This window comes from Rhincodon typus, chromosome 44, assembly GCF_021869965.1.
Source record: "Rhincodon typus isolate 14 chromosome 44, sRhiTyp1.1, whole genome shotgun sequence".
In the NCBI taxonomy this organism is placed as follows: Eukaryota; Metazoa; Chordata; class Chondrichthyes; order Orectolobiformes; family Rhincodontidae; genus Rhincodon; species Rhincodon typus.
Window position 1 is genome coordinate 553973 of NC_063375.1, and position 26913 is coordinate 580885.

A 26913-nucleotide genomic window follows, 5' to 3' on the forward strand; every position below is an offset into this window, starting at 1 on the left:
GATCTTTCTTCCAGTGCCTTACATAATGAGAACAAAAGTCATATCTCGTGGAGTAACGGGGACAGAATGAATCCAAAATTGACTGAGTGACGGGAAACAGAGTGTGCTGGTCAAAGGGCTTTTTTAGGGCTGTACTGTTCTAAATTCTATGATCTAGTTTCTGAATAACAGAGGCGTAACGACCTGATGAAAGACAGCCGCCACCGGGATTGACTTGATCAAAGATGGCCGCCAATAACTTGCTCAAAAAGCTGATGGGCGGGGAATAACTCGATGAAATATGGCGGCGGCGTTGGGCCGATTTGATCAAAGATGGCCGCTGAATGCCGACCGATTAATACAATTTCTTCTTCTTTGTAAAGTGAAGTGCAAACGAGCGATAAAAACGCGATTGCATTGGCGGAAAATAACGGCGGCTTTCTAATTATTTTAACTGGGGAGAGGGAAGGAGGGAGTTGAAAATCTAGCCATTGGATTTCTGGCCTTCAAAGTGATTGCGCCTGAGTGTAACATGGGAGAGGACACCAACCCCATCAGTGTGATCCTTGTGAGCTCTGGGAGCAGGGGGAACAAGCTGCTCTTCAGGTACCCCTTCCAGCGCCACCAGGAACAGCAAGGAGCTCAGACCAGTAAGTGGGCCTGGCGTCCAGAGCAAAAAGGACATATCCTGAATGTAGCTGCACGAGAAGACGGGAACAATCTGGGAGCTGGAGGGCGCAAGTTAACCTGGGCAAAGGATCTGTCAGCTGCCGAGGTGGCAGGCGAGCAGGACTGAAGTTGGTACCGTGGACCTCCCTCCAGTCCTGCCGCAAAGTTCAGAACACCCGAACCTGGTCCAATAGAGGGTGGCTGGACTCGAACCCTCGTTTCCCTCTTCACGGATGCTGCTAGACTTGCTGAGTTTCTCCAGCACTTTCAGCTGGAATGGGGTGCTGGCAGCTAGGCTGGGACATGTGGTACTGCAACCATAGCCTTCCTTGAACATATTGCCCGAGGTGGGAGGGAGTGTGGTGTAATCAGATTGGCTGTGATCTTATTGAATAGAGGAAAGAGCTCAGGAGACTGAAGCCCACACCCCCCCCCCCCACTTCCAAGTCCCAGGGGGCAAAGCATCGTGGTAAATTCACTGGACTAGTGATCTAGAATAAGGTGTAAAGCTGGATGAACACAGCAGGCCAAGCGGCATCAGAGCAGTAGGAAGGCTGATGTTTCAGGCCTAAACCCTTCTTCACGAAACGTCAGCTTTCCTGCTCCTCTGATGCCGCTTGGCCTGCTGTGTTCATCCAGCTCTACGCCTTGTTATCTCAGATTCTCCAGCATCTGCAGTTCCTACTATCTCTAGTGATCTAGAAACTTGGGCCTCTGTTCTGAGACATGGATTTGAATCTGCTGGCCCTCAGGAGGTCTGGCACTGTCTCGGCACTGGTCCTCGGGCAGTGTGGAACTCCCTCGGCACTGACCCTCAGGCCATGCAGCACTCCATTGGCATGGACCCTCAGGTAGTGCAGGATCCCTTTTTGCTGACCCTTGGGCAATGTGGTGCAGTATTGGGGAGTTTTGCTCAGGTCTCTAGAGTGACTTTTGAGCCAAGAGACTTTCTGATTCCGTGTCAAGAATGCATGGCAAACGTCCTGTGCTAGACTGCTTTCACTTTGCATTCGTAATACACAGCATTCTCTTATTTCCCACAGGCAAGCCGAGCAGTCCTTATGCGTTACACAGCACGGTTGAGAATACAGAAGACCAGGATGGAGACTCGAGGTGAGTGCAAGAGCCAAGGGGGAATCTTTTGGGCCTGCCAGCCGCGCTCGCAGCCTGACTGCAAGCAGCATTCTGTGTCCAGTCGTGCACAAAACAGGGAGTGTGTGGAATACTACTCTGTGCAAGGTCTTCAGTGACCCCTTCCCACAGCCTCCCACCACGGGATGAGGGCAGCCTAGGTTTCAGCAGAGATTCTCCCTCTTCAAATGTGGATGGTTATTAGAGCCATAAAGCATGGAAACAGACCTTTTCAGTTCAACGCATCCATGCTGACCAGGTTTCCCAAACTAAACTAGCCCCATTTGTCTGCGTTTGCCGCATATCCTTCTCTACCTTATGTATTCATGTACCTGTCCAAATGTCTTTGAAATGTTGTAACTGTACCTGCATCTACCACTTCCTCTGGCAGTTCATTCAAAAATAAACCACCCTTTGTGAGACGGGTGAGAAAATTGCCCCTCAGGTCCGTTTTAAATCTTTGTCCTCTCACCTTAAACTTATGCCCCCTAGTTTTGAACTTCCTAATCCCAGGGATAATTGAGGTGTTCAAAACCAGGTAAATACAGAGAAACCCTCTCCACTGGCATACGAAAAAGACAAAATGCTGGAAAAGCGCGGCAGGTCTGGCAGAATCTGTGGAGAGAGAAAGAGTTAATGTTTTGAGTCTGATAGGACTGTTCTTCTGAACCCCCCGCTTGCAGGAGGGTAAGTCAACCCAAGTGAAGAGAAACGCTAAAAGAACCAGCATGGAGGAGTGAGTTGAGAATGTTTTTTGACACAGTGAATTGTGATCTGGAACACACTGCCTGAAAGATGCAGTGGATGCAGGTTCAGTAGTAACACTCACCAGGCTTAGAGAGAATGGAGCACTGAATGAGTTTCATCTCCTGATCTGAGACAGCTACAAGCTTGGGCACACGCTGAGTGAATAGCCTGTGAAATGGATGGTGAACAGAGCAGTTCCAAATGGACATTGAGGGGTCTCAAGATGTTGGTTCCAGAAACGAAGCAGACCATGTACTCTTTGTGCACTGCACCAGGGGTGCTATCAGTTCCTGGTAACACATGCAGCTGTTTCCATCAGCTTAGAATTGGTGCCCCAGACTTCAGACCCTGTAAATGGCTCACCAGCTTTGATTTCCAGCATCCCCATACCACTTTGTCATTGATACCAACTTCCCCGCATCAGCCTGGCTTCCACTAATGCCTTCACCCATCGCTTAGTTGGCAACATGCTCTGTGTGCGAGTGTGAAAGAATTCAAGATTTTTCTCAAGACCATTTGTTTTCCATCAGTAAAGAAAATGTTGAAAGCTGGAGCATTTCAGTTCCAGCTTTCTAGGGGGGAAAACCCAATATGACTCCTAAAAATTTCCAGAGTGTTGTTTTTTTTCCTGGTCTCTACTGTTTCGATTTGTTTTCCTGCCTGTTTTGTTTCTGACCATGTTGCCCCTTTCAGAGAACCGTCTCCTCTCACTGACGAAGAGTTGGTAGCCGGGTAAGGAGTTGTCCCTCTCGTCTCTTTCCCTCCCCACCTCCCCTCCCACAATGTTTCTCTTCTCGCCATTTTTCTTCCCCCACACAGTCTCTCTCTCTCTTGCTTTGTCTCTACTCCTACTCTCTCCCTCTATCTGATTCTCCACTTTGCTTTCTCTTCACTTTCTCTCCCACTCCCTGCTTGCGTGCACTCTCTGGCTTTGTACCCTGCGTCTCTTCTCTCCCTCTCTCTCTTTTCCATTTCTCTTGCCTGTTCTCTCTTTCTCTCCTACTTTCTCTCTCCTAATTCTTTCTCTTTCTTTATCTCCCCATATCTTCACACTCTCTTGTTCTCTTCACTTGTTTCCATCCTCTCTATTTCTTGCCCCCTCTCTCTGTCTTGTTGGATCTGGAGTGGAGAAGGTGGCTGGATTCCCTTGAGTGCTAACACAATCCAGACTGAACAGAGATAGAAAATCTCTCCTGTGGACATCTTCGTTCTTACCTCACCTCCATATGGAAAGAGGGAGACCTCACGTACCATTCCAGTCAGGCTTGAAAGTCCATCCTAACATTTGGGATCACTCAATTTCCAGCCCTGATCATTCTGGAACATTCTACAAATGTCAGCATTGGGAGAAATAAGACTAGGCAAGGGGTTAAAGAGCAAGTATGTTAGAAATGGCACATAATCCCCACACTCCACTCTGCCCAAATCCCTCGATCAGATACTGGCCTGTAATTCACTCCTGGGAATCTGTTATTCTGTATATAAACCACCCCCAACCCCTCGATTAGATTCCAGTCTGTAACTGACTCCTGGTTATCTGTTGTTCAATGTATAAACCACTCAAACTCCTCAATTAGATTCCAGTCTGTAACTCTCTCATGGATATCTATTATTCTAATATAAACCACCCCGAACCCCTCGATTAGATTCCAGTCTATAACTCACTCCCGGGTAATTGTTATTTTATATACAAACCATCCCGAACACCTTGATTAGATTCCAGTCTGTAACTCACTCCCTGAACCTCTCAACTGGATTCCAGTCCACATCTCTCTCTCCATTGCTGTACTCTTTATATCTATCTGTCACACTGCAGTGGAACAAAGTCAGTGAAGATCTGCGTGTGTCTTTCCCTTTGTCCTGTCCTGCACTTCAGATTCACACCTCTTTTGGCTTGTCTGCTGTCACATCACGTGTCGGGTCCAATCTCCGTGTTGCCTTGTTTGACCGGAATAATCTCCGGATCTTACCTGCCTTCCGAACCCCCCGTAATTGGGGTCGCGTGCAATTCAACAAAACCAGCATCGTGCTTTGTCTCTGTGTTTGAACATGTGGGTTTGATTGGTCCATCCTTGGCTTTCTGAGGGTGGGGAATTGCTCGCAATTGGCTGCCGTGCCAAAGCTTTGCCACCCATTGGGTTGCTCACTCGCATACTCCTTTGTCTTGTCATTCAAGGTTCTCCGATGTTATCCTGGCCACCATCCTGGCGACCAAGTCGGAAATGTGCGGCAAGAAATTTGAGTTGAAGATCGACAATGTCCGTTTTGTTGGCCACCCGACTTTGCTGCAGCACCCACTTGGGCTCCAGGTGAGCAAACCTCTTCCCCCGAACATTCCCAAACCACCTCCCTTCGCCCTACACTCTGCTGTTTCCACCCCCAGTACCACCCCATTTTCCCTTCCAAAATACCCAAAGCTCTGACCATGCTTCTGTACACCTGACTTTCCGCTCTGGCTTGGCTGATACCGCGTCCATAATGTTGCCCGACTCCTAACAGTGCGGGTGCGGGACCGCTTGGCCCAACTGGTCTGTGCTTGGGCACCACCTTCCGCCTTGACAATTCACACAGATCATCTCTTGTCTCTTCCAGGTTTCCAAGTTGGACCCGTCTCCGAAACGGGAGATGCCGACCATGATTCTGTTCAACGTGGTGTTTGCTTTACGGGTATGGCCACCAGCGTTGGCACGGTGTAGGGGGGAGGAGAGGGGAGTGTCCGTGAGCGAGGTCAACCAGGGTAGGGGTTTGTTCTCTCAAGCACTGCCTTTTCTTTCCCTGTCTCCAAATCGCGGCCGACGCGTCTCTCTGAAAATGTAGCTACTCACGTTTCTTGGCCGAAAATGTCGCTGCCGTCCTTTGCGTAGATCCCTTCCATGGTGGGTCAGGACCCTTCCAGTCACCTTACAAATGCACCTTTAGTTCCTGGTCATTGACCTGTATGTAGAAAGCCGGGCCTCTGCTCCAAGTCTCTCCCGTGGGAGTGCTGGGGCATTCTGACTTTTGCAAGAGTGGCGTGGATGAAGCTGAAACACATCATTTCTTGGCTTGAGGGTGGGTTTTGCCATCTGCTGAGCAATGTCTGGCCCGTGCACCAGCTGTCAGCAACCATCCCTACAGCTGTCTGGAGGTCGTAATGCTGTGGAATTCCCTCCTGAAATGTGTCTCTCTCCCTTTAATGTGCTCCCCTCTGAGCTGTTGATCTGAGTTGAATTGTGTGAATAATTATTGTGAAGCACCTTGGGGTCATTTTAGTATGTTAAAGGAGTTGTCTGAATATAAATTCCACCAGTAGGGAGAAAATGTCTCCACATTGTTCAGGTCAGGGGCCATGTATATTTGGACATGCTGTTGTCCTCTGGGGCTGATTAACACCACATCTTTCTCAACTGCTGACAGGCAAACGCTGACCCCTCAGTTATCAGCTGCATGCACAACCTCTCGCGTCGGATTGCCATTGTCCTGCAGCACGAAGAACAACGTTGTCAGTACCTGACCCAGGAGGCCAAGCTGATGCTAGCCATTCAGGACGAAGTGTCCACCATGTCAGAGAGTGAGTTTACCTTGTGCCCAGAGTGAAAATTCAGCCATATCAGTTCCCACACCTCTCTTCTGTCCCCTCAGAATTTCTTGCCTCTTCTTTCCCTCACCCCCTCCCTTCTTTCCTCTTTCGCCCCTCGCCTCTCCCTCCCACCCTCTCAACCCTTCTTCTCGATAACCTCACTCATTCTCTCCCTCCGAACCCCCTCCCTCCCTTATTCCCTAACTGCCAACTCTTTTCCTTCCCTCCCTCCTGATCCCCTTCTCCCCTCCATCCCCTCATCCCTCCCTCCCTCCCACCCACCCTGTCAACCCTTGTGATATCCTTGCTCATTCCCTCCCTCCTGACCCCAGCCTTCCTTTCCTTCCCCTCCCTCATCCCGCCCGCCCCCACTCTCTCATCTCTTCTCTCCATCACCTCTTCCCGTCTTCCCTTTCCCTCAACCCCCCTCCCTCCATTTCAAACCCCTCTCTCTCTTTCAACCCCAACCTTTATCTCTCTCTTGCCTTCACTTGGTCCCCTGCCTTTCTCTCTCTATCTTCAAACCCACCCTCCTGCCCCCATCTATTTCTCTTTATTGAGTTGGAGGTGGGGGGGGGTGGTTTGTGAGTGAGTTCTCAAATTTCCATTCCCTTTGCATGAACACATGCTCCCTGCCATCTGCCCTGAAGGGACCTGGCTCAAATTTTGAAAGTTGTCCCCCTGTGTTAACGTCAGCAGCAGAGTTGCTGATTGTGGTGCAGTTGGACTGATCTGTTCACCCCCAGGCAGGAAGGCAGACTGACTGTGCACAGAGGCAGAATGTTTCAACCCGTGCAGTGACTACATGGCCATCCACGTCTGCTGCTCAGCGCCAAACTGATTCCTGCACATCCACCATGGGCTGGCCATCTGTGCAGGGATGAGGAGCAAGGGTGGTGAAATTGGCATTACCGTTTGACTTTCCTCCTCAGGCGATGGCCCCCAGTCACCATTCCATCACATCCTTCCCAAGTGCAAGTTGGCCTCCGATCTGAAGAAAGCCTTTGACAGGTGAGTGCCAAAGATCCCTGGACACTGGCCTTGCTTTCATTAAATTAAAGCATCATATACCACTGCCTCTCTCTTACTTTGATCGTGGGTGTACTGAGACAAAGAGACATCACTCGAGCAGCTTCCCCTAAATCCCACTTTCAGACTAAAAGAGACTCCCGTTTCCTTGTTCGAACTTTTATTCATGCACACTTGGAAGGTGTACCCATCGAAGATAACACACAACTCAAACGTTACTACAGAAACAGTGGTTTCCAGTCAAAAGGTTACATGTTTATTCACCTGAAGTGTTCACATTATCTACATTGCCGGTTAGTACTCAAGACTCTTATTATGTTATTTGCATCTTCCAGCTGTTAGTGTACTTGTGATTATCAGAACACCCCTATACTGTCTTTTCTCCCCTTTCAGCCTAGCTGCAGGCCCTGGCAGCATCAGTTGGCTTTCTTGGGTGAGCATGTGCCTCTCGGTCCCCTCTTGCCCCCTTCCCGACACCCCACCCTTTGATGCCAGTGGTCATCTTTGAAGATCGCTTGCTGGGCTGGTGCTCGAGGACCCAGAGACCGAATAGAATTCGGCCAACTGAGCCTGTTTCCCTCAGGTAAACCATAGCACAGGAACAGGCCCTTCGGCCTACCATATCTGTTGAAGGTAATCACAGTTGACCGTCCTCTTTAATACCTTTTCCCTGGGGCAGCATGGTGGCTCAGTGGTTAGCACTGCTCTCTCACAGCACCAGGGACGCAGACTCAATTCCACTCTGGGGCGACGGTCTGTGTGGAATTTGCACGTTCTCCCCGTGTCTGTGTGGGTTTCCTCTGGGTGCTCCAGTTTTCTCCCACAGTCCAAAGATGTGCAGGTTAGAGTGGATTGGCCATGCTAAATTGCCCCATAGGTGGTGTAGGCTAGGTGGGTTAGCTTTGGGAAATGCAGCGTTTCAGTGATTGGCTGGGGGTGGGTCTGAATGGGATCTTGTTTGGAAGGGCGGTGTGAATTTGATGGACCAAATGGCCTGTTCCACACTGTAGGGATTCTGTGATTCTATACCGCTACATTCCCACTTATGTTCTTAGCATTTATAATCTGTCAAGTTCTCCTCTAAACTGGAAAGTTAAGCTGTTTTTCTAGAATACTGGCCCAGTGACAGGATCACTTCGTGACCATCATGACACCATTAAACCAGCTTTTACTTCGCAGATATGGGGTTAAGTTTAAATTTCACCAGTTGCAGTGGTGGGATTTGACTTCCTATCCCTACAGCAGCAGTCTGAGGCGTGGATTGCACATCCTGTACAGTTACCACCACTCCACCATCCGCCAAATCAGCAGTGGATTGGCATTTCAACCATGTGTGTCACAATCCCAACACCCTCCAAAGTATGTTAGCAAATAAAGAAATAGTTAGTTTTTATTTACTTCATATGGCCACTGTTGTAACGTAGGAAATGTGGCAGCTAATATACCTATAGTATATAATGTGCATTGCAAGCTGCGTGAAGACTGAGCTGATTTTCTGTTCTGGTGATGTTAGTCAAGAACTGTTGGCAATGGAGTTGTTGGGTGAGGGGGGGAGCAGTGGCAGTTGATAGAGTACGGCCTGGGGCAGGAGAGACTTGCCCCACCCTCACACCTATGTTGTGTCTGATTGTGCATGTGTGGCCAACCAGGATGGGCCTTGTATTTAATCTTTCACACCAAGAGATGGCACTTCTGATAGTGTGGCGTTACCTCTGCGCCCCCTCAGCGCCGACCCTCTGACAGGGCGGCACCCCCTCTTTGGAGTGTGTAAAACCAGGGTATCCTCATCTCAGGTGAGTGAGTCCTACTGACCCAAGGGGAGACTGTTAGGGCAGGTCCAATGGGAGTGGACGAGGGAAGGCGGGTGAATATGTGCTCTACTGTCTGGTTAATGTTCCAGTGTTTCGTCTCTCCCCGGTACTGACACTGACTCCCGTGACCTCCTCTCTCAGTCTGTGCACCACAGGCGTGGTCCACCTGCACATCAACAACTGGCTGGAGCTCAGCTTCTGCCTTCCTCACCGGATCCACCGGCTGGGCCCTGACTACATCCCTCCTGATGCCATCGAGCGGAGCCTCAAAGCTATCCGGTAAGTGGCAATGTTCCTGCCCTCCCTCTCTGTGCCGTGCAGATTCCACCGGAGTCCTGTGTTCCACAGTGACCTCTTGTTGCAGCAGTGGCCTGGAGCTGTCTCCATTTCCATTTTGACGGGACAGCCTTGGTTTGACCTCTCGCTCAAAACAGGTCAGCCCCAACAGTTTAGCGCTCCCTCAGTTTTGGGGTGGGGGGGGATGGGGAGGGGGCCTTGAACCGACCACATTCTCATTTCAAGGCAGAAGTAAGCGCTACTGAACTGTGGTCAGATGTCAGCCCTGGCACCAGCACACTCTCCAAGGTTGTTAACACTCTCGGTATAAAGTTGTAACAGGACAGAAACAGACCCTTTGGTCCAACTCGTCAATGCTGACAAGATGTCCTAAATTAATCCAGATAACACAGTGTGGAGCTGGAGGTGAGGCGGGGTGGGGGTGTGGGGGAGTGGAGATTTAAAATAGACGTAAGGGGCAACTTTTTCACGCAGAAGGTGGTGCATGTATGGAATGAGCTGCCAGAGGAAGTATTGGAGATAAGTACAATTACAACATTTCAAAGGCAACATGAATAGGAAGGGCTTAGAGTAATATGGGCCAAATGCTGGCAAATGGGACTGGATTAACTCAGAACTGCCGATGCTGGAGTCTGAGATAACACAGCGTGGAGCTGGAGGAACACAGCAGGCCAGGCAGCATCAGAGGAACAGGAAAGCTGACGTTTCGGGTTGGGACCCTTCTTCAGGAAGGTCTCTCCCCTTCAATTTTCTCCAGCATCGGCTGGAAGGGAGGAAGGAGAGCTGCAGCATCAGAATTCTGATCCTGTGTAGAGAGAGGGAAAGCTAACCAGGAAGAATGAAGGGGAGCGAGGAGCGAGCAAAAGGCCAAACGTTGGAGAGGTTTCCTTTTAATGGCTGCTTTGATTTCATGTGTAGGAGGTTGAGAGGTGACCTGATAGAAGTAATGAGCGGTACAATTAGAGTTGATGGTAGTTGTCTTTTTCCTAAGATGGGAAATTTCAAGACTAGGTGAGAGGAAAGAGATTTAGAAAAGGCATGAGGCAAATTTTTTACACGGAGGGTGGTTTGCATGTGGAATGAACTTCCTGATGAAGTGGTGGCTGCAGGTACAATTACAACATTTAAAAGACATTTGGATGGATATATGAACAGGAAAGGTTTGGAGGGATATGGACTAGGAACAGGCAGGTTTGACTAGTTTAGTTTGGGATTATGTTCGGTTGTACCAAAGGGTCTGTTTCTGTGCTGTCTGACTCTATGACTGTATAATTAAATCTCAATTAAAGAACCAGAGGCAGACATGGGTAAGGAGAACATTTTTGCATTGTTCTGACATGGGGTGCGCTGTCTGAAAGGAAACAGATTCAACACGAACTTTCAACAGTGGGGGTGGGGGCAGGCGAAGTGGAACTGATTGGATAGCTCATTCAAAGAGCCTTCATGAGACAGACATGATGTGGCAAATGGTTGCCATCTCTGTTGTGTAATTTGAAGTGTGTGGGCCAGGGGCACGAACTAGGATTATGGTTCCTTAATGGTAACAGAATACTGCATGTTACCTTCAAACCTTTTTATTATTCCTTCCTGTCTGCCTACCTTCATGCGTGCGCGCTCGCTCTCTCTCTCCCCCCTCTTGCACTCACTGTGTCTGCCCGCATATGCTGTCTCTCCACCCTTGTGCATATTGTCTCTCTCTCTCTTTCTCCACCCTTGCATGCTCTCTCTCCCTATCTCCCTTGCGCACTCTCTTCCTGCATCTCTCATGCTCACTTTCTCCCTCTCTCCTTCTCTCTGTCCTTGCACGCTCTGTCCCCCACCTTGTGTTGTCTCTCTGCCCGCCTTTACATGCTGTCTCTCCACACTCGCGCACATTCTCTCCCTCTCTCTACTCTTTTGTGTGCTCTCTCCCCCCAACTTGCTTGTGCTGTTCCTGTGTGTCTCATGCTCACTATCTCCCTATCTCTCTCTCTCTGCCCTCTCTGCTTCCAGGCCGTACCACGCCCTGCTGCTGTTGGATGATGAGAAGTCGCTGCTTAGCCAGCTGCCGGTGGACTGTTCCCCAGCGTTGGTCAGGGTCATCAAGACTACATCTGCTATGAAAAACCTGCAGCAGCTTGCACAGGATGCTGACCTAGCTCTACTGCAGGTAAAACCATCCCTCCCCATCCCCTGCTCCATATGAGAGAGCTAAACAGCATTGATGCTGCTCCCTATTGCTGGTTTACCCCTTACCTTGGTATTCTTGCCAATTGTCCTGATTAGTGCAAGCTTTGACAAAATGTGTCTTTTGCCGGCTAATATTTCCATACATTAAGTAGAAAAGTCATTGCATGTAAATTCAGGCGAGGAAGGACTGGTGAAATATTTTATGGCCTCCCTAAACGTGTACTTTTTATAGCCAGTGGGGATCCTGCTTAAATGATGAAACTTCGAAGATGTTTACCGCCCTCTGGGTTAGACTGCTGCAGTTCTGGTTATCCACACCAGGCAGCACTGTTTGCAGAATGAACTTGAATCTCGTTGGGGATCCCGGAAGCGAAGTGCTCCCCGTGGTTTGATCACTAGAAGCCAGGCTGCAAACAGAAAAATCCCAGAAGCTAGCCATGTGAAGGTACCTTTTCACCATGACACCACCCTGGCGGGAGCAAAAGTTGACAGGAGTGTGCAAGGAGGCTTCATGAGGGGCTGGACAGGCTGAGTGAGTGGTGTTAGGACAAGGCAGATGGAACATAATGTCAGCGAGTGGGAAGTTGTTCACTTGGATAGAAAAGAATAGGCTGAATATTTCTCAGATGGTGAGAGGTTGGGAAGTAATATAAAGGGACCTGGGTGTCCTTGTCTGTGCATCACAAAAAGACTAGCGCGCAGGGGCAGCAAGCTGTTAGGAAGGCATATGGAATGCCAGTATTCACATCAAAAGGATTTGCATGCAGGAGTAAAGCTGTCTCCCTGCAGTTGTGTAGAGCCTTGGTGAAAGCCTGTCTGGAGTATCACGTACACTTTTGACCACCTTACCTGAGGGAGGATATATTTATCACTGAGGGGTCTGACAGAGCTTCAACACATTAACCCTGGAACAGCAGGATTGTCTGAGGAGAGATTGGAGGAACTGGCTCTGTGTATCTGTATAGAGTTCTGGAAAATGAGAGGTGATTACAATGGAACTTGATACATGGTGTGACAGGGATTTTCCTCTGGCTGGGGACACAACCTCAGAGGCAGGGTAAGGGCCAGGCAATTTAGCACTGAGAAATTTAGCAGTTTTTTCACTAATAGAATGGTGAATCTTTGGAATTCTCTGTCAAAGAGAGCTGTGGATGCTCAGTCATTCAGCAGGTTCGAAACAGAAATTGATCGATTTCTGGAGACTAATGCCATCAAGGAGCGTCGTCAAAGTCAGTGATCAGCCCTGGTTTAATTGAATGGTGGGGCAGGTTTGATGGGCTGAATGGCCTACTGCTGTATTGATTTTTGGGATGAACATGGGCCCCCAGAGGGACCAGGGAAGAGGTACTGTCCGAGGCTCAGCTGATCCCGCCATCTCTTTCCTCTCCTGTTTCCTGACCTGCAGGTCTTCCAGCTGGCTGCTCACCTGGTGTACTGGGGCAAAGCGATAATCATCTACCCACTATGCGAGAATAACTTCTACATGCTGTCCCCAGATGCCAACATTTGCATGTGAGTATGAAGTCAAGTGCCCAGCGGGCAGAGGGAGAAGGGTACAGAAAGCTGGAGATTTCTTACTGCATTGAAGGCAGAACTGGGCAAGACAGACCAGGTCTGGGTGAAACCCTTGAGCATGAACCAGACTCCAGAGGGTGAAGGACCCGTAGTGTACAGCTCACTAGACCAGTGTTTATTACCTGACCGTACTCTCATTTCTGTTTAAGCTCTGTCTGACGTCAAGCTATCTTTAAACCTGGCTCAAAATTGTCAATTTTACCAAAGGGTAGAGTGAGAGAGACCCATCATCACAACTGGTAACAAAAATGCAAAGATGTGCAAGTGTGGGTCACAATGTAGAGGAGGCTTTACTCTGTATCTAACCCCATGCTATCCCTGTCCTGGGAGTGTTTGACAGGGGATGGTGTAGAGAAAGCTTTACTCTGTATCTAACTTTCATTTCTGAAGAAGGGTCTAGGCCCGAAACGTCAGCTTTCCTGCTCCTCTGATGCTGCTTGGCCTGCTGTGTTCATCCAGCTCTACACCTTGTTATCTCTAACTTTGTGCTGGCCTGTTCTGGTAGTGTTTGATGGGGGGACGGCGTAAAGTGAGCTTTACTCTGTATCTAATCCTACGCTGTCCCGGTCTTGGGGCCCATGTCAGTATGGAGATAGAGCTTTGCGGTGAGAAGTTGGCTCTGTGGGAGTGCTGTCCTAAGTGTTTCACAGGCCACCAGCTCCACCTCACTCGGTACGTTTATTGCAGATACTCACCGTTGGTCGAACACTTTACTCAGCAGTTCCCTGGGAATGACCTGCTCAGTGTCCTCTCCAAGTTCTCTCTGCCGACCTCTCTCTCGCAGTTCAAGAACCCACTGGCCCCACCCATGCAGGAGGTAGGAGCACAATGGGAAGTCCCGGTTGGGAATTGTGGCATTGGTGTGGGCAATCTTGATTTCTGCAACCCCATTGATCTGCCTTGGTTTTTTTCCCCAGGCGCAGCTGGTTCAGATGGTGATCTGGATGTTACAGCACCGGCTCCTGATTCAGCTGCACACCTACGTCTGCCTGATGGTGCCGCCCAATGAAGTGGACGTCGAGGTCCGTGAGGAAGACAAGCTGCTGCCCGCTCGCGTTAGCGGGCGAAGCCTCAGTGCCCCTAATGCTCTCAGTTTTGGCTCACCAAGTACGTGGCTTCTTGCTCTCCTTAGAGAGTTGTGATGAAGAGTCACCAGATTCTAAACATTAATTCTGCTTTCTGTCTCATGATGAGGAAGTAGAGCATGAGCTAAAGTGAATCGGAATATAAAAACAGTGAGAATTTGTAAACGTATTTAAGTAGGAAAAGGGGAGAAGCTAGCATTAGTCACCGAGAGAGTGAGATGCAAGAACTGACCATGGAAAACAAGGAAATAGAAGAGATTGCAAACTGAATTTTGAGAGTGTCTTCACTGCAGAAGACTTAGAAAACTTCCCAAAGGTGTTTGAAAGTCAGGAGGTGAATGGGAGGCTGGAACATAAAACAATTGCCATCACCAGGGAAAATAACTAATGTAGCATCTTTTATTCAAGAAAGGAGGGAGAGGGAGTTGGAGGACAGGAACCTAGAGAATGTATTAACCTAGCATCTGTCATAGGGAAACTGCTAGAGTCCATTACTTAGGAGTTTCCAGCAGATTCCTTGGAAAATCAAGTGTACATGGCTTAGCGAAAGGAAAATTATGTTTAGAGTTTTTCTTTGCGGAAGTATAGAGTCATTTAGTACAGAAGAAGCCCTTCAGCCCATCAAATCTGGACCCCAAGAATACAGTACTCCCTACACTAGTCCCACTTGCCCGCACAACCTTGAACATCATAATACATCAAGTACTCATCCACGTACTTTTTAAAGATCATGTAGTTTCTCGCCTCAACTGCCCTCCCAGGCAATGCGTTCCAGATTCCCACCAACCTCTGGATGAAGGAGGCAGTAAATACTGCAGATGTTGGAAGCTAGTGTCAATAAATGTGGAGCTGGAAAAGCACAGCCAGCCAGACAGCATTCGAGGATCAGGAAAGTCAACGTTTCTCGGAGATAGTAGGAACTGCTGATGCTGGAGAATCCGAGACAACAAGGTGCAGAGCTGGATGAACACAGCAGGCCAAGCAGCATCCTAGGAGCAAAAAAGCTGACCCTTCTGATGAAGGGTCCAGGCCCGAAACGTCAGCCTTTTTGCTCCTATGATGCTGCTTGGCCTGCTGTGTTCATGCAGCTCTGCACCAACGTTTCTCGGATGCTGTCTGACCAGCTGTGCTTTTCCAGCTCCACATTTATTGACATCTGGATGAAAATATTTTTCCTCAAATCTCCTGTAAATCTCTTGCTTTCACTTTAAAATGATGGCCTCTTCTTACTGATCCTTTGATTAAGGGGTACTGCTGCTTTCTGCCCACACTATCCATGCCTTTCCTCATCTCACACTCCTCCATCAGATTCCTCTCCAACCTTCTCTGTTCTGAAGAGAATGACCCGAGCTTATCCAGCTTCTCCTCATCGCTGAAAAGCTCTGTCCTGCTGACATACTGGTGAATCTCCTCTGCACCCCCTCCAGTACAATCACTGAAGAGTCTCTTTCCGTGCTCTAAATTCCTATGATGAGAACTGCACACAGTACTCCAGCTGTGGCTTAACCAAATACTATCCAATTCCAATGTAAGCAAGATGGAGAAATGGGAAAAGATGTAGTGTATATGGATTTTGCAGATGCATTTGATAAGCTGCCAATAAAGAAAAGTTACTACACCAGATAATATCTTGGTGCACAGGATAAAGGAATGGCTAGCTCACAGGATGCGGTAAGCCAGAAAAAATGTGTTTTTTCATGGGTTAACAGGCTGTAACTAGTGGAGTGGGTTTTAGGGCTAGGGCCTCAACTAATTACATTCTATATCAATGACTGGGATGTGGGATTGAATGTAGCTAAATTTGCTGAAGAGACCAAAATAAGTGAGAAGTTATCGAGAGGAGGCACCGAGGCCGCAAAGGTCTATAAATAACTTAGGTGCGTGGACAAAAATTTTGCAGATAAGAGTGTAATATTGTGAGCGTAGCTGTTTAGGCAGGAAGAATAGAAAGGCAGCATGTTATTTAAATGGTGAGAGATTGCACATCTCTGTGGGTGCAGAGGGGTCTGGGTGATTAGGAAAGCAAATGGAGTGTTGATGTTTATTGGGAAAAAAAGACAAGAGTGGCAAAGTTTTACCAGAAGGGTACAGGGCCCTGGTGAAACCATATCTGGAATACTGTTGTAGAGTTTCTGTTTAAAAAAGGATATAGCTAGCAGTTTGAAGAAGACTTGCTCACTTCCTTCCTGGGATTAGGGTCTTATCTTACAAAGTTATTTGGAGTTGAGCAGAATAAGACATGATCTTCTTAAGACATATGGGATCCTGAGGGGACTTGACAGGGTGAATATGGAGAGGTGATTTCCCATTGAGAGATGAGACTAGAACCAGAGGACACGGTTTAGAAATAAGGGAAGATGGAGATGAGGAATTTCTTTCCTGAGTCTTTGGGATTCTGTCTTCCAGAGACTAAGCCGCTGCATTTCATTGAAGAATCATAGAATCCCTACAGTGTGGAAACAGGCCCTTCGGCCCAACAAGTCCATACTGACCCTCGGAGCATCCCACCCAGAACCCATCGCCCATAACCCCCCCTCCAATCTACACATCCCTGAACACTATGGGCAATTTAACATGGCCAATCCACCTAGCCTGCACACCTTTGGACTGTGGGAGGAAACCCACACACACACACTGGGAGAATGTGCAAACTCCACACAGACAGGTGCCCGAGGGTGGCAGTGAACCCGGGTCCCTGGCGCTGTGAGGCAGCAGTGCTAACCACTGAGCCACCGTGCCGCCCCAAGGGTTAGGGTGAGTTATCCGAGGCTGAGTTAGACCGAGTTTTAATCAAGGGAGTTGAGGGTTGGCAGTGTGGGGAAGCAGACAGAAAAAGGAGTTGAGACCCCGATTGGATCTTAACTGGCAGAGCAGACTCAAAGGGCCAACTGGCCTCCTACTGTGTTTATCGAATCATAAACCCATACAGTACAGAAGGGGTGCTTTGGTCCATCGAGTCTATACCAGTGTATAGACAACATGGTAGAAGTATAAGTGATATTGTGAGCTGGAATCTGCTTCTTTTGTAGTGACAATGTAACAGAGCAGTTTATTTTTAATTTGCACAGTCCTGGAAGCGTTGCTTTTGATTTTATCTTTTCTCCCCCTGGTGCGCTTTACCCCGTCTCTGCAGCCTTTCACTCTGTGACCTTCTCCCACAGCCAGCAGTGATGACATGACCCTGACCAGCCCGAGTATGGATAACTCCAGTGCTGAGCTCGTTCCTGGAGGCGACTCGCCACTGAACAAGCGCATGACTGAGAACCTGCTGGCCAGCTTGACTGAGCACGAGAGGAAAGTGATCCAGAACATTCCAGCTGCCCAGAATCAGGAGGACCTGCGCATGCTTGCAAGGTAGATGCTAACCTCACTTTGGTGGTTGGAGAGAGAGGAGGGAGGGGAAGGTATGGGGTGGTGCTGCTGTTCAGTGATTCCTTGGTGTGCCTAGATGACCCCCCCACCCCCCGCAACCAAACCACCACCACTGTCAAAGAGGTTAATACCAACACGGTGGCTCCACTGCTTCCTCACAGCGTCAGGGACTCAGGTTCGATTCCAGCCCTGGGCGACTGTCTGTATGGTGTGTGCACATTCACCCTATGTCTGCTTGGATTGCCTCCAGGTGCTCTGTTTCCTCCCACAGTACAAAGATGTGCAGTTTGGTTGGGTTGGTCCAGTTAAATTGCCCATAATGTCTAAAGATTGTGCGGGTTAGGGGGATTGGCCCCGTTAAATTGCGCCGTAGTGTCCAGGGGTGTGTAGGCTAGGTGGATTGGCCATGGGAAATGCACGGTTACGGAGATAGGGTGGTGGCGGTGGTGGTTGGGGGGCGCGGGTCTGGGTGGGATGGTCTTCAGAGGGTTGTGTGTAGACTCAATGGGCTGAGTAGCCTGCTTCCACACTGTGTATGTGTGAGACTGACTCATTTGCCTTTAATCCAACTCATTCACTCGCTTGCTTTATATTTTCTATTCACTTCTCTCCCTTTCATTCCCTTGAGCATGCAGTCTCTTATGCTGTCTCTCTGTCTCCATGTCGCTCGCTCTGTCTCTCGCACCTATTCGTGTTCCCTCACTCTCTTGCATGTGTCTGTGCACTCCCCTTCTTGTGCCTGCACTCACTATCACATGCAGGTGCCAGCACACACGCACTCCCATACACCGGTGCATACATGCACTCTCTCTCACCTTACACATGAAAGTGATGTCCGCCTGTCTGTCTCTCTCCTTTTCAGACTCTTGCATTATTTCCGTGGCCGCCACCACCTCGAGGAGATCATGTATAACGAGAACATGCGACGCTCGGTGCTGCTGATGCTGATCGACAAGTTCCGCAGCGTGCTGGTCGTTCGCAATCACGAAGATCCCATCATTTCAGTCTTCCAGTCTCCCTTCGTGTGAAGAAACATTGTTTTTTTTTCAACCAAAATAATAACCGAGGGACTCAGGTTGGTGCCAACCATCCACCGCCCAGATAACATTTTGAACCTTTTCATTTCGTCTGTTTGCTTTATTTTATCCTCCTCGACAATTTTACTGCTTCCTGCTCACCAGCCGATATTCAGTTCTGAATGCTTGTGAGAGATCCCAGGATAGCGTGCAGCCCCTGGCTAACTGAAGGTAAAGTTGTCATAGTCCCTGAGAACAGTCGAGCTACCCTCTCTCGTTAGAGAGAGACCAAATGACGATGGTTTAACCTGAGGGGTCACCACACCTCGGGCGTGGATCAAGGTTGAGAACTTCGTGGTAACCTGAGCCAGTGCAGGAGTTGAACCTTCACTGTTGGTTTGGCTTTGCTTTGCAAACCAGCCATGCAATCAACTGAGCTCACTGACACACGTCTAACTAGGGTCAAGTAGATCAAACCTAAACCAGTGTGGCCACATAATCAGGAACAGAATTAACAGTCGCTTAGACGTGTGCATTAGGGAAAGCAAATTGTGTTTGAAGTAGCTTTGTTTTCTCTTTTGCTTTTAGTGAGCTAGCTGAGAGGCTCAATGAGGGTAGTGAAGTTGATGTGATGCTGTTTCCGAAAGGTGTCTGATAAAGTGCCAGGCTTGAAAGCCAAGTTGGGAAGGGACAGCATTGATTGTAGGACAGGAAATGGAGGTTTTAACAGCTTGGTGAAGGTCTTTCCAGAGTTGGTACAAGGCAGCTCCATGGTTAGCACTGCTGTCTCGCAGTGCCAAGCACCTGGGTTCAATTCTACCCTCGGGCAACTTTCTAAATGGAGCTTACACGTTCTCCCTGTGTCTGCGTGGGTTTCCTCCGGGTGTTCCGGTTCCCTCCCACAGTCCAGGAATGTGCAGGTTAGGGTGGATTGGCCATGCTAAATTGGCTGTGGTGTCCAGGGATGTGCGGGTTAGGGTGGATTGGCCGTGCTAAATTGCCCTGTAGTGCCCAGGGATGTGCAGGTTAGGGTGGATTGGCTATGCTAAATTGTCCCGTAGTGCCCAGGGATGTGCTGGTTAGGGTGAATTGGCCATGCTAAATTGCCCCGTAGTGCCCAGGGATGCGCAGGTTAGGGTGGATTGGCCATGCTAAATTGCCCTGTAGTGCCCAGGGATGTGCAGGTTAGGGTGGATTGGCCGTGCTAAATTATCTGTAATATCCAGGGATGTGCAGGCGAGGTGGGTTTTAGCCTTGGGAAATGCAGGGATAAAGGGATAGAGTAGGGGGGGGTAGGTCTGGGAGGGACCCTCTTCAGAGGGTCAATGCGGACTCGATGGGCTGAATGGCCTGCTTCCATGCTGTAGGGATTCTGTGAATCTATGATTTTCGTGCTGTGCTGTGCATTAATAGCTGAGACTTGGCAGGGGCTGGGGGTGAGATCTGAAGTTGAGGTAAATCTTGTAAACTATGAGGAGGAGGTTGATGGACTTTCATGGAGTGTAGTCAGCATCATAGATAAATGGCAATTCAAATTTAAAAACAAAGAGTCAGCTTGATGCATTATGGTAGGGAGGGCAAAGAGAGGCCATACAAAATAAAAGTTGCGGTCGTGAAGCGGGTGCAGAGACCAGGGTTGGGACATAGGTGCAAAGAAATGGCAACGCAAGTTGAGAGAGGGGTTATCACAAAGGCATACAGGATCCTGGATGTTTTAAATAAGCAGCATAGAGCAGAAAGCATTGGAATGTCAGTTCTGAACAGGCGTCAGATTCAAGACATTAACTCTGCCTCTGTCTCCACAGATGGCTGAGTTTCTCTAGCGTTCTCTATGTTTGTTTCAGATTTGTAGCATCTGACTTTGCTTTTACTTAGTACACTTAGGGTGGCACGGTGGCTCAGTGGTTAGCACTGCTGCCTCACAGTAGCAGGGACATGGGTTCAATTCCACCCTCGGGAGACTGTCTAGATGGAGTTTGCATGTTCTCCCTGTGTCTGCGTGGGTTTCCTCTGAGTGCTCCAGTTTCCTCCCACAGTCCAGGGATGTGCAGGTTTGGGTGGATTGGCCATGGGAAATCTGGCGTTACAAGGATGGGGTTGCATGGTAGTGGGTCGGGGTGGGATGCTCTTCTGTGGACACAATGGGCCGAATGGGCTGCCTCAACACTGTAAGGATTCTGTGTTTCACTTCCAGTGCCTGGCTGCTCTGGCTGTGCACTGAAGTCATTGACAGAGTACCTGTCAGGGATTGTGTTGGCCTGTTATGTTACCTGTTCCACTCTGAGGGTGTAGATTTAAAAGGATGCAGGATGCCCCTTTGGTCTGTCCTAGAGCCACTTTGCCGTCTGCCTTTCCTGCTCAAAGCTGATCTGTCCAGCAGTCTTCAGTGCTGACTGGGCGATGTGATCGTTGAAGTGAGCAGGCAGCATGAGTTGTGTGGCTGGGTGATGACAGCATACAGCACCAGGGACTGTGCCTGCAAACCCCACTCCCTAACTGCTCCCCTACCCCATCACTCCCCACTGACAACCACATTGAGAGAAACATCTCGCCTGTGAACATCAAAATCAACAATATCTCAGTCCAGATCCAGCATTGTTTTAAGTTATTTATTTTCCTTTGCGCAGCCCATTCTTGCAACGTGTGCAATCGGTGCCCTTTCTGATGACAATCCAGCGGTAGCTTCACCTGCTGGGCACTCTAGTCAGGTAGGGCTGCAAAAGGTTTGACGAATGCAGTGCTAAAACATTAGGCTGGACTCTGTTGCATCGACTTGTGTACAGCCCCCTCCTCAAGGGGAAGGCTCTTTGTGCTGTGCCTGTTCCTAGCTTCCAGGCTCTGCTGCCTGGACCTTGACAAGCTCTAGTTGCGGTCTGTGAATACTCTAGCTCACATGGGAGGGCCGTACACAACTGGTGAAGACATTGTGGTTCAGGTGAAAGAGTGTGCTATGTTGGGCAGGAACTGCAGAGCGCTGGCAAAAGGTTAAGGGGTGTAGTGTCTTTTGAAAGTGGATGGATCACCACTCTATATCAGTCTGTCAAAGACGAGCATGTGAGGGAGAAATAGCAGAGGTTCTGACCATCATTTTGTAGTGTTCTGGGGTTACGGGTATTGTGCTGAACTGCAGGAGCCTGCTAATGTGGCGCCTTTTGTTTGAGGAAGGGATATAGACCAGGTCATTACAGACCAGTCAATCTAACTTTGGCTTGCTAATTATTGGGGAAAAATAGCACCAAGGAATGAATGGCCTCAATGGTCATTTAAAAAGGCACAAATTAATCAAGGGCAGTAGGTGTTGGTTTGTTAAAGGGAGGGTCTTTTCTGACCGACTTGATTTTGAGGAGTTCACCAGGAAGACGATGCAGGTGCTCCAATTTAGACATGTTCCGTATGGATCTTAGCAAGCATTTTGACATTAAACCAAATAGTAGACTGCTTTGGAAGACAAAAACCTGCATAATCCTCAGGCAGTTTGATTCTAAGACAGGATAAGTAGTGAGAGGCAAAAGGTAAAAGGTAACTGGGGTGGATCCTGTTTCCACAAGGCTTTAAAACCAGGTTCCTGGCAGTGTATCGGCGACTAGAGCCTTCAGCGTAAGCATGATTCTAACATTTGGAATGAATGCGATAATTGGCCATGTGGAAGAGAGTTACAAACTGCAGGAAGATAGCGATGGACTGGTTAGGGAGGGGGCAGAAGAGTGGCAATAGAGTAATGCATTTGGGGAGAAATAAACAGGACAAGGAAATTGTACAATAAACTTAAGGATTGTGAGAATCGTAACAGAGCAGGGGACCTTGGAACACATGTCCACAGATCCTTGAAGGTTCCAAGACCGGGCAGATCGGATCAGATAGTTCTGAAGAAAATTGGAAGCCTCATACATCTTGGCCTAATCAGAGTGTGTAAGGGCAGCAAGGTGTTTGCTGAAAACACCAGTCGGGGTGCAGCTAGAGTACGACATACTGTTCTGGTCACTGTATCACAAGAAGGATGTGATGGCACAAGAGAGGATGCAGAAGGAGGGTTTGCCGGGAATGGAAAATTTTAATGATAAAGGGTGGGGGGGGGGGAGGGGAGGTGGACAGGAGGTCTAATCGAGGGCTTAAAAAATTGAGGCACCATGCCAGGAGGGAGCTATTTCCATTTGAGAAAAGGTCAACAAACAGGGGATAAAGATTTAAATATGATTGGTAAAAAGATGAGGTTGGGAAGGGGGATGAAGGGGCAGACTCGAGAAGAAACCTTTTCGCATGGAAGCTGGTGGAGGGAGCTGCCCGAGAGGGTGATCGGAGCAGTAACCCTAAGATGTATGTGGATATAGACTTGATGCGTCGTAACATATGGGAGCAAGAAACTGGGTGTTTAATTTGGCTCTTTCTGAGCAGGTGCTACTATCCTCCTTTGGACGGTTGTTTGAGAGGCCTGGGGAGGGGGACGGGATGGGGAGGAAGGCAGTTTATTGCTCCAACGCTGTACTGCACAGCTCACCAGCTCTCCACACCTTTGTGGAGCTGCTGTGAACCTGGGGGAGAAAGGGGGTTTGTGTGACCCATTGCTCCAGCCCGCAGCTCTTAACGCCAACGGAAGATCACCCGCCTGGCAATGAAGGCAGTGAGCAGTTCCCAGTTGTGCCACACGAAGAACAGCAGCACAATTACTAAGGCAGTGCTGATAGTTCTCGCCCGGGTCTTGATGAAGGGCGCGACCAGGGCCGATATGGTGGACATCAGCATCAGAACGACAGCAAAGATGATGAGCAACAGGTTCATGGTCTTTCCCAGCAGCTCTCTGGTGTTGACGTGGTCCAGAATCTCCCCCTGAGCCGCTTGCTGCTGTTGCTCCAGCCGAGCCATTTTGCTCTGGAAGTTCTCCAGCACCTCCTGTCCAACAAATGACACAGGGACAAGGCAGAGGTTACGCAAGAGCTCAGTAAGGTGGGCCGATGAACACCAAATGAAACATGAAGACAGATAGTAGAAAGATGCCAGCAATAACAGAGAGCCAAGAACATCAACCTGAATCTAATGACCTAGCCTAGTGTTACAATCCTGCCTTGAATTTGTACATTTCTTTGTGACATTGAGTACAGCATTCAGAATCCAATAGACTTTCCACCCTCAGAGAGCAGATATTCCTCCTCACCCCCATCTAAATCAAGAGATTCTTCATTCTGAAAGCATGCCCCCACCTCTTGTTCTCGATTCCTCTCCCCACATGAGGTAGAGCAACAGTAAGGGACTCAAAAAAATTACTATAAATAAAAAAATAATTTATCCAGTCCTGAAGGGGCAGAGAGTTTGAGAATCCCTAGTGGCCTGCACCCGTAGATTTTGCCAAAGAGAGAAGTCCCATTATTGTAGATTTTCTGAAATTTCCAATGTTCTGGAGCTGTCCCCATACATTGTACAGTAGCAAATGCAATCCCTGGTTTCAGAATACAAGGCTGGTCAGAGGGTGAGAGAGGAATGTGAAGGTCAGTAGGCCTAACTTCAGTGGCAGGGGAAATTCGTAGAACCTTGTAGGGGAAGTGACAACAGAGATATCTTAGAGAATTCGTCACCTGGTTGGGCAGAGCGGAGATGGTGGCCTAGTGGTAATGTCACCAATAAATCCAAAGGTTCACCACCCTCTGAGTGAAGAGGTTGCTCCTGATCCCTGTCTTAAATGGCTGACCCCCTGGTTGTGGAGTCACCCACTATCAGGAGCATCCTTCCTGCACTTCCCCCTCTCTACTTCTGTTAGAAGTTTATAGGTTTCTACGAGATTCCCCTCTATTTTTCTAAACTCTGTTGAATATTGGTTCAGTCAGTCTTCGTACGTCAGTTCTGCCATCCCACGACTCAGTCTGATAAACCGTTGTTACCCTCCATTACTGCTACATCACCACTGCCTCCCCTGATGGGAAACTGAGCTGGCTAGACTGCATGAAAATTAGTGGTAGGTTTGCAGAACCTATGTGTTCTCTTGTGTGACAGAACAGCTTAGCATCGGAATCAACAAAAAGTTGGTTTGCAGGTGCAAATGGAATATTGTCCTTCATTGCTAGGGGGATGGAGTTTAAAAACAGCGAGGTTATGGTGCAGCTGCGTAGGGTACTGGTGAGGCCACATCTGGAGTACTGTGTACAGTTTGGGTCTCCTTACTTGAGAAAGAATGTACTGGCACTAGAGGGGGTGCAGAGGAGGTTCACTAGGTTGATTCTGTAGTTAAGAGGGTTGGCTTATGAGAAGAGATTGAGTAAACTGGGACCATACTCATTGGAATTTGGAAGAATGAGGGGGAAATATTATAGAAACATAAATTATGAAGGGAATACATAAGATAGAAGCAAGGAGGTTATTTCCACTGATGGCTGAAATTAGTAATAGTAGACCTAGCCTCAATATAAGGGAGAGCAGATTTTGGACTTTTTTTTTCTATTCATTCATGGGATAAGGGCATTGCTAGCTAGGCAGTGTTTATTGCCCAGAGGGCTGTTAAGAGTAAACCACATTGCTGTGGGTCTGGAGTCACATGCAGGCCAGACCAGGTAAGGATGACTGTTTCTTTTCCTAAAGGGCATTTGTGAACCAGATGAGCTTTTCCTGACAATTGACAATGGATTCATGGTCATGATTAGATTCTTAGTTCCAGATATTTATTGAATTCAAATTCCACTCTGCCATGGTGGGATTTGAACCCTGGTTCCCAAAGCATTATCTGGGTCTACAGTCCAACAATAATACCACGAGGCCATCACCTCCCCCTATGGGCTGAGTTGAGGAGGAATTTCTTCACCCAAAGGGTTGTGAATCTGTGGAATTCATCCCAGTGAAGCAGTTGAGGGTACCTCATTGAATGTTTTTAAGGCGAAGGTGGATGTTTGAACAGTAAAGAAATTAAGGGTTATGGTGAGCGGATGGGTAAGTGGAACTGAGTCCACTAAAAGATCAGCCATGATCTAATTGAATGCAAGTCAGGCTCGAGGCGCCAGATGGCCTACACCTGCTCCTATTTCTTATGTTCTTATCTCCTTATCTTTAGCACCGTCATTATTGCTACTTGAGTAAAGTCATTGTAATGTATCCTGGGGCTCTGGTTCCAACTGAGATAACAAGCTGACATGCTGCCTCCTGCTGACAGCTTCTCGCGGTTTCATCTTCGGACTCGTGCCACCTGGTGGGTTTTTGGAGCCATGTGCCATGACATATACCCATCCAGCCCTGTTGGATGTATGTTAGGGGTTTGGGAAGAGGGATTCCCGAACACTCCCATCCCCCTGAAACCCACAGCATGGTGCTGGCTCCTGCTACTGACCCAGATGTCTCTGCTGCTCTCATACGACTGGTAGGCGATCTTCTCCTCTAGGCTGGCCAACTCACTCTTCAAGTTCAGCACTTCATTCTGGTGAAGGTCCATCAGGTCATTCAGTTCGGCCTGAAGTTGGGTTGACCTAAAATAATGAGAAAGTAAATCAGTTCAGTCCTGTGCAGACAAAGCCCAGAAGTTGCTGTGTAACAACCTGCACACTCCAGATGTCATTGTTTAGCCCCATTGTAGTGTCAACCTGAAGCTTGCTGTCCAGTACCCCATTTCTCCTTCCTCTCTCTTTTCTCTCTCTCCTTTTTTTCCCTGCTGCTTTCCCACTCCATCTTCTTTCTCTCTCTCTCATACCCACTCTGCTCATTCACTTGCTCCATCTTGCCTCTTCCTCTCCCTCCCTTGCTCTTTTCCTCTCCCGACTATTCCTTTCACTGGAGTTTGTCCTGAAGGTTTGCAATCTAACTCTATTCCACCCCACCTCACTCTCCCTTCTCCATTTCCACCTTCTCTCTTTTCATCTTCCCACTCTCCTCCACTCCCCTTTTTACTCCCATCCCTCATTGCACTCCCCCCTCCTCACTTCCCCATTCCTCCACAGCCCAGCTCTCATCCCTCCGCATTTTCTCCGCAGCCTCTTCTCTTTGCTATCCCTTCTGTCTTCTTTCCCATTCTCCTCTCCCTTCACTCTTCTTTTTTATCCCCTTTATCCTGTCTCTTCACCCTGTCCCCTTTCTCCTTCCTCCCCTCTCTTCTCCCTCCATCCTTCTCCTGTTCCCTTCTGTTCTGTTCCCTCCACCTCTGTCCTCTTTAATTCACTTTCTTCCACCTTTGTCCTCCCCCACTCTGTCTCTTCACTTTCATCCCCTCTTTCTCTGCTTTTACCCTCTCTCTTCGCACCTCCCTTTCCATTTCTGTGTCTCTCCTCTGCCCTCCTTTCTCTTCCCACTTCAACCTTCTTCCCCCTCTCCTCACCCTTCACACATTCTTTATTTGCCCTAATTTCACATGCTCTCTTTCTCTCACGTGTGCGCCCTCTGTGTCCCTCTCTCTCGTGCGCGCGCGCGCCCTCTGTCTCCCTCTCTCGTGCGCGCGCGCGCGCGCCCTCTGTCTCCCTCTCTCGTGCGCGCGCGCGCCCTCTGTCTCCCTCTCTCGTGCGCGCGCGCGC

General features: G+C 48.8%; 2 protein-coding genes across 3 annotated transcripts in view; one reads left to right on the forward strand and one right to left on the reverse strand.

Annotated features, from left to right (window-relative positions):
• The first annotated feature begins 256 nt into the window (after nt 1-256).
• Nucleotides 257-18542, forward strand: nprl3 (NPR3-like, GATOR1 complex subunit). 2 transcript variants are annotated; one of them, XM_048619824.1, is made up of 14 exons: nt 257-629; nt 1692-1761; nt 3220-3258; nt 4703-4835; nt 5119-5193; nt 5923-6076; nt 7018-7096; nt 9067-9204; nt 11215-11371; nt 12797-12903; nt 13654-13783; nt 13884-14073; nt 17213-17405; nt 18286-18542. In XM_048619824.1, exons 1-14 carry the CDS (start codon nt 512-514, stop codon nt 18449-18451), a joined length of 1749 nt encoding a protein of 582 aa, XP_048475781.1. In that variant the 5' UTR covers nt 257-511; the 3' UTR covers nt 18452-18542. The 2 variants fall into 2 exon arrangements, with proteins under 2 accessions (XP_048475781.1, XP_048475782.1); XM_048619825.1 differs by lacking the exon at nt 3220-3258 and having other exon boundaries at nt 291-629.
• Nucleotides 18543-21034: 2492 nt separating this feature from the next.
• Nucleotides 21035-26913, reverse strand: part of LOC125487709 (transmembrane and coiled-coil domains protein 1-like) — a 25299-nt gene continuing 19420 nt past the window's right edge. Inside the window, exons 2-3 of the mRNA XM_048619826.1 lie at nt 25743-25878; nt 21035-23326 (exon numbers count right to left, since the gene is read on the reverse strand). Of these exons, the coding sequence (XP_048475783.1) occupies nt 23018-23326; nt 25743-25878 (445 nt within the window). The 3' untranslated portion in view covers nt 21035-23017. The remainder of the gene's footprint in view (nt 23327-25742; nt 25879-26913) is intronic.